This window comes from Cyprinodon variegatus, unplaced genomic scaffold (assembly GCF_000732505.1).
Source record: "Cyprinodon variegatus isolate N-32 unplaced genomic scaffold, C_variegatus-1.0 Scaffold11, whole genome shotgun sequence".
Lineage (NCBI taxonomy): Eukaryota > Metazoa > Chordata > Actinopteri > Cyprinodontiformes > Cyprinodontidae > Cyprinodon > Cyprinodon variegatus.
This window is the reverse complement of record NW_015150464.1, coordinates 1,301,667-1,308,592: the sequence shown is the minus strand read 5'-3', so window position 1 is coordinate 1,308,592 and position 6,926 is coordinate 1,301,667. Positions and strand designations below refer to the sequence as shown.

Here is a 6,926-nt window from a genome sequence, read left to right as displayed (position 1 = left end):
GTGAACGCAGCATAAGAAGGAGCTATTAGCTGGGTGGAGTAGCCAGCCTGCAGACGGCTTCGTAACGTTAAAACTTGTTTCTCTTAAACTAGTCATCCAGCTGACTAGCAGTGTGTAGGAAGGGGCAGGGCTGGCTTAGATTAATAAAACAGAGATATAAAAAGAAAGTGTTTTAATTGATTAAAATCAGATCTTTGAATGAAAATAAAATACAGAAATTAAACTTGGCAAGAGCAGAACTTTCAGGCTCAGTAAAAAGGTTTTGAGGTGAAAACGTTTCGTTTATATCAGCCACCTGCAGCTCAGAACGAACACACTTTGTTTTGTATTCACTGTGTGTATGCAAAATGACAATAAAAGTAGTTTAAGTCTAAGTTCAAGTCAAGTCTAAGTCATGCAGAGTAAAAGTCAAAAACATCTGGAACAATAAAAAGCTAGGAAGAAAAAACTGATGAGTTAACAGCCTGAACATGTTGTCTGAGATGAATGGCTTAGTCACAGTCAGCTGTCTTTTTTTTCTGTTTTTTCCTTCCTCCTCTCATGCCTGACCACAGCTGCTGCCTTGTGTTTCTGGTTTAGGTCTCACATCCCGAATTAAGAAGCAGTGCTTTCGACTCATCAGGAAAATACCCTTTGTTGGCGACAGTGTAAGTTTTTATGCGGTAAATCTGTTCCTTCTTTGTGCTCTAAATGATGTCTGGGACGCCTGTGAGTCACTCTAGGATGACTTCATAAGGGGGGGGGACCTTTGGCACACTTTGCCCTCATGATAAGGTGGTTACTTTAGTTCAACCAGTTACACTGTTACTTCTTTACTCTCTAAAATCTGCTGATTTTAGCACCTTTACATAAAAAAATCCCATTTTCTCCTCTCTTCTTCCATGTGTAACAGATTCAGAGGCAGCTGAACAAGGCTCTGGATGACATGTCTCAAAGTCTGTGCACTCTGAAGGAAGGGATGAGCTACACCACAAAGCTGCCCCCTAAAGGTCTAAGTCAGAGCCAAGTAATGGAGAAAATCAAAGAGTATGAAACCCTCAGTGAGTGAGCATCTTGGTTCAGTCGATCAGAATAATTTATGGTTTAAGTAAACGTTTCTGAAGACGCTGCGTTTGATTTTTCAGATGAGGTGCAGTGGGAGAAAGGCTGCGTCTCTGGTGCAGTGTACTGGGGTGATGAGACGCTGACCAAACTCCTAGTGAAGGTATGCTCCTCTTGTTTCTCACAAACCTGGTGTGGAAAAAATAAACTTTTTTTCCCTTCTAGCTTTTATTTTCATTACGGGGCTGCTCAGTGGGGCAGTGGGTAGAACTGCTGCTGCCTTGCAGCAAGAAGGTTCCGGGTTTGATGTTCTCCCTGTGCATGCGTGGGTTCTCTCCGGGTACTCTGGCTTCCTCCCACAGTCCAAAACATGACTGTTAGGTGAATTGGCTTCTCTAAATTCTCCTTAGGTGTGTGCATGAATCGTTTTTCATCCTGTTTGGTTCTGTGTTGCCCTGTGAAGGACTGGCGACCTTTCCAGGGTGGACCCTGCCTCTAGGCACCAGCCCCCCTCCCCACACTGATAGGATAAAGAGTGATGGAAAATGGATGGATTATTGTCACTACACTGTCACAAGTACAGGGCAATGAAATAATCCATCCCCTTTGGGGGTAGGGGTGGGTATTGCCAAAGAAGTCATAATTCGATTCGAATCACGATTCACAGGCCACAATGCGATTCTATCACGATGCATCACGATACTTGAATTATTGCGATGCATTGCAATATTTTCACCTCCAATGTGATGGAGCCGCGGGGCGAATTCTCATAGTGTCCTCCATGTTTTATTTCATATGACTCGTCTCAGTATCCCGCAGCCGGAAATGCTTGTGACACAAGGCACCATGCGTCAACACATCAACACACAACATCTACTGGAAAGGAAGTTTTATTCCACTTGTTTTTGGCTGATGTTCGCCAACCATTCATGCAATTTTGTTTATTAATTTTTTTAAATTAATAATCGATACTTAGCGTCAAGAATTGATGCAGTAGATCACGAAAATTAGAATCATGATGCATCATAATGACGATTATTTTGCACACCCCTATTTGGGGGGCAGTGGGCTGCCCTTGTGCAGCGCTCGGGGAGCAGTGGTTATGTGTGTAATTCGGCCTTAACAGATTGCAAATAATAAACAAGCAAGATGCTAAGTAATACGGAGTAGTCCTTTTTTCTCTAGTAATATGAAAAAAATTAAGTCTTTAGTTCTTCAATGACTTCCACTTTTAAGATCTTTAGATATGCAAAAATATATCATAGTAAAATTCCCACAAAATCGACCAATGAATAGTAAAATAAAGCCTGATCAAATCCTGGTGGATCCATCCTGACGCTGTTAGCCCACCAGACCAGCTAATTGAGCTAACGATGAGCCGTTAGCTCTTTAATCCTGAGGAAGCATCAGGGGTGTATTTAGTTTTTTTTACACACATATAGCCTTTCTGTGTAGAGGCCGTCTTTGTTTAAATAATCATAACTTAAAACGTGTTTTTCATACCTGAACGCTGTTTTAGACATTCGCTTTCATTTTCTGATGTGTGAAACCTTAGAATTTAAAGAGGATATACTTTCTTTTTGCCAAAAAGTTGACAAGTTTGAGCTTGTTTGTTCTAAGTGAAGGTATTTTAGTTTTTTTTTCCTCCTCTTGTTTGTTGTCTGAAGGTGTACGGAGACTTTGCTTGGAGCAACCCCCTTCACCCGGACATCTTTCCTGGCGTCAGGAAGATGGAGGCTGAGGTTGTCCGGATGTCTTGCACCCTGTTCCGTGGAGGACCGAACTCCTGTGGAACGGTGAGAACCCAGACTCTACAATAAACCATTGATGGAAGATCTGCTTCATTCAAACACCTCTCCCCCCCACCTCCTTTGTTTTCCCAGGTCACTTCAGGAGGAACTGAGAGCATTCTGATGGCCTGTAAAGCGTACAGAGACATGGCACACGAGCGCGGTGTGAAGTACCCTGAAATGTAAGACAAGCTTTGTGAGACACGGTTTGCTGACGACTTGCTTTTCCAGTAAAAGTGATCAAATCTTTACTGGTTTTATCTGCAGTCTGGCGCCGGTGAGCGTCCATGCCGCTTTCGACAAAGCGGCCCATTACTTTGGGATGAAGCTTGTCCACATTCCTCTCGACCAGAAAACCATGAAGGTGGACGTGAAGGTGAGAAGGCGACGTGCTCTGAAAGTACGTTTCCTGCTGTCAGACGCTCATTATTCTCCTTTTTTGATGGTCCTGTAAGGCAATGAAGAGAGCCATCAGCAGAAACACAGCCATGTTGGTCTGCTCGGCGCCCCAGTTTCCGCATGGTATCATGGATCCCGTTGAAGAAGTAGCCAAGGTCAGAGGCGTCATGTTTTCCCAACTCAATAGGCCCAAAACAGAAACAGGGAAGTCCATTGTTTGAAACTTTCCCTCGCTGTGTTGCAGCTGGCTGTCCGCTACAACATCCCGCTGCATGTGGATGCCTGCCTGGGTGGATTTCTCATTGTTTTCATGGAAAAGGCTGGTTACTCACTCGCCCCATTTGACTTCAGAGTGAAAGGCGTAACCAGCATCTCTGCAGACACCCACAAGGTAAGGAGTGGTAGCAACCAGCGACCATTGTTTGAACCCACAAGCCTTTTTTATCGCATCCAGCGGTGGGAATAATCTTTTATTTTCTCTTTTGAATCAAAATGTGCCTTTTTCTTTATTTAATAGTTTTTATCATTAGATTTATGGCTTATATCTAACAGCAAAACTACACTTTTTTTTTCTCTTAAAAGTATTGTGGAGGATTTTCTCTATTTTTTATTTTTTTTTAAAGACTGCCCTCTTCACTTAAAAAAAAAGCCTGAAGTGACCCAAATCTGATTTTTTTTTTCCCATATGCGACCTGGATCTGACCTTTTCATGACAGTCTGAACAACACAATCCGATTTTTTTCCAATGCGACCCAGGCCACTTGGCTGTGTGGTCCTGAATCCGATACGAATCTGACCTGTCTCTGAACGACCATGTCGGATTCATCCAACCTGAACGTCATTAATACCCGACAAAGGTCACTATTCTGGGTCTTGCTACACAGAAGCGGCAAGAAAAACAACAACCATGGTGCACGATGATGACGAAAGCAGTATTTATGTTTAACCATCTTGGAAAGATTGAGTTTTTAAGGTTGGGAAAGATCACTAGATGCGCTCCGGCGCTACCATTCATGTTTACTTCTGTAAACACGAAGCACGCTGGCCTGTGACGTCATTGCGTCCTCTACTGCGCATGGGGGACACTTGCGTTGTATGACTGCAGTTCATACAGGAGATCACATACAAGTCGCATATATTTGAAAATGTAAACGACAACGCAAAAAAAAATCGGATTTCACATAAAAAATCGGAATTGAGCATCAAGGCCTGCAGCGTGAACGTAGCCTAAGTAGCTCTTGCACTGCCTTAAATTCTCCTTTTCTTTTGCCGTCCCCGGGTTCAGAACTGCGGTATCCACAATTTACTTCATTTCTTCCTTCAAAATAAAACTTTAAAGCAAAGATAAAACAGGGCTTATTTTCTGTTCCAATCATTTTAAACCTTCAGTCATTTCAGCCTTTTCTTAATGTGTCTGCGACGCTCTCCTCCCCAGTATGGCTACGCCCCCAAAGGCTCCTCAGTGATTCTCTACAGCGATAAAAAGTACCGTCAGTACCAGTACTTTGTGGCTCCAGACTGGCAGGGGGGGATCTACGCCTCCCCCTCTGTAGCGGGTTCCAGGCCAGGAGGAATCATCGCCGCCTGCTGGGCGACCATGATGTACATGGGGGAGAGCGGATACGTGGACGCCACGAGGAAGATCATCAGCACGGCTCGCAAGATCAGAAATGAGTAAGACGCTCGCATCCTGTCGGCGGTGCTGACGTCGACATACACCTTCTAACGCCTGGCTTTGTTTTGGGCAGGATCAAGAAAATTAAAGGAGTGTTTGTGTTCGGGAACCCGGAGGTGTCCGTGGTGGCCATCGGCTCCGACGTGTTTGACATTTTCCGCCTTTCAAATGCGCTGACGTCAAAGGGCTGGAACCTGAACACACTGCAGTACCCGTCCAGGTAGGTGATGGACCCGAGACAGGACAAACGGCTGCAGTTTACACCCTGTTGGACAGAATTCATTCTGGTCAACCCGAAACAGACTAGTTCAGTCTAACTCTCTCTCTTAGTTTAAACCTGTTTACTTCTCTCCTGCTGAGTAAGCATGTGGAGAGAGTGGAGAGGAAGGACTCCTTATAACAGAAGGCAACCTTCAGCAGAAGCTGCTCAGTATCTCTATCATCTGTGAATGAGTGGATGATGAGGGGACAGAAAGGAGAGGCTGAAGGTCAGAGCAAGGAGTACCTTCAATTTGAAGGAACCTGCTGATGACATCTGTAACTTCATTAATTGAGCAGGAACTGAGCAAAGTAGTACTTTCTATTGTAAGATAAAGGGAGTATAACTAGTTAATGGCACTGTCCAAAAATATAACAAAAACGGATCTAAAAATAACTATGAATTATTTTCTAAGAAGTATAATCACCCAAAATTGGAAAAGGTAAAATATGATCGGCCAATGGAATGACTATTTCTATAATTAAAATAAGACAATTAGTTAAGGTGCACTTATTCTTCTCACTTATCTGCTCAGATTAGGGGAAAATACATTTATTTCAAGCCCAATTGAATCATTTAGATTTAATTAATGGGGCAAAAAGGAAAGTGCACAAATTAAACTGTAAAAATGTCAGGTTTGCTGAAAAAGTGTAAAACTGTAGACTGAAAGAGTGACAGGGTGGTAGTTTAGAAATAAAACAGAGTAGAAAGGGTGTAATTATTGGCAGCAGAAACTTTATTAAAGAATTGTGTGCGACTTAAGACAAAAAGACTAAGCTGGTAGTACTTTCTATGGGACAAAAAACAACAAAGATGGAACACAAAGTTAATGGCAACAATAGCTCGGCCTGCAAAATGCAAGCAAGCCCATAAAGGCTGAGCCTGGAGTACTTTCTATTGACGAGAAAAAACCCACACACACTCGGTTATTCTTATAAGTAGCTCAGCTGAAATCTCTCTCTAAGATATTAAACACAACGTAATGCAAATGCTCTGAGGCTGGAGTACTTTCTGAAGTCAGCGATCAGTCCAAGCCTCTGTCATTATATCTACAGAGGTGACTCCCATTAACCCAAATAACTCGAACTATAAGGCCTTTTTTAGTAGACACAATGTTTGCCTGATGGAAAGCGGCAGCACAGGAAAGGAGCCACATTAAGAAACTCTAGAAGGTACCACTAAAGGGCAGATTAGACTTCTGCATCCGCGCACATCAAATGTCGCTTGGGTTTGCAGTGATGTCAGTTTCCTGCCAAAGCGCAAAGGGGGAGCCTATTCAAGAACTCGCAAGAACTTGGACGGATTGTACTTCCGAACCTCCTCGATTAACCTTTTGTCGCAGTTTTCCATTGTAGTTGTTTTTAAAAATGGCGTGCCCAGGCACCGAATCGAGAAGGATGACCACACAGACAGCTGGAAAGGCATACCAAGGACCAATCACAGCTGCTTTTTGTCTGAGAACTTCAGCTTGAGGTCTGCGCAGGTTTGCGACTGTCCGACGCGTAGTCAGAATTTTTTTGAGATGCAGAACCTCTGCGCGGGGGGTATGGTCTCGCACAGAGACAGATTTGACGGTTTTAGAGGCCATGCGTCAGAAGCATAAATTTGCCTTAATACTTCTGCTGCAGAAAAGGTTCTGCTCTGGATTCAAGGGGTAACTAATGTAGACTAATATTATTTTAATAAGAATTCAATTCTGATCAGAAATCCCTTGGCAGATCTTTCATTTCTAAGACCTTTTAGCTTTATTTTGTGAACTTAA

At 43.2% G+C, this 6,926-nt stretch overlaps 1 protein-coding gene across 1 annotated transcript in view; it reads left to right on the top strand.

The window, feature by feature from the left end:
• sgpl1 (sphingosine-1-phosphate lyase 1) overlaps nucleotides 1–6,926 on the top strand; it is a 17,870-nt gene that overhangs the window by 7,315 nt on the left and 3,629 nt on the right. Inside the window, exons 3-12 of the mRNA XM_015381146.1 lie at nucleotides 580–647; nucleotides 893–1,040; nucleotides 1,125–1,204; nucleotides 2,709–2,837; nucleotides 2,925–3,013; nucleotides 3,099–3,207; nucleotides 3,287–3,385; nucleotides 3,475–3,621; nucleotides 4,666–4,904; nucleotides 4,979–5,125. Of these exons, the coding sequence (XP_015236632.1) occupies nucleotides 580–647; nucleotides 893–1,040; nucleotides 1,125–1,204; nucleotides 2,709–2,837; nucleotides 2,925–3,013; nucleotides 3,099–3,207; nucleotides 3,287–3,385; nucleotides 3,475–3,621; nucleotides 4,666–4,904; nucleotides 4,979–5,125 (1,255 nt within the window). The remainder of the gene's footprint in view (nucleotides 1–579; nucleotides 648–892; nucleotides 1,041–1,124; nucleotides 1,205–2,708; nucleotides 2,838–2,924; nucleotides 3,014–3,098; nucleotides 3,208–3,286; nucleotides 3,386–3,474; nucleotides 3,622–4,665; nucleotides 4,905–4,978; nucleotides 5,126–6,926) is intronic.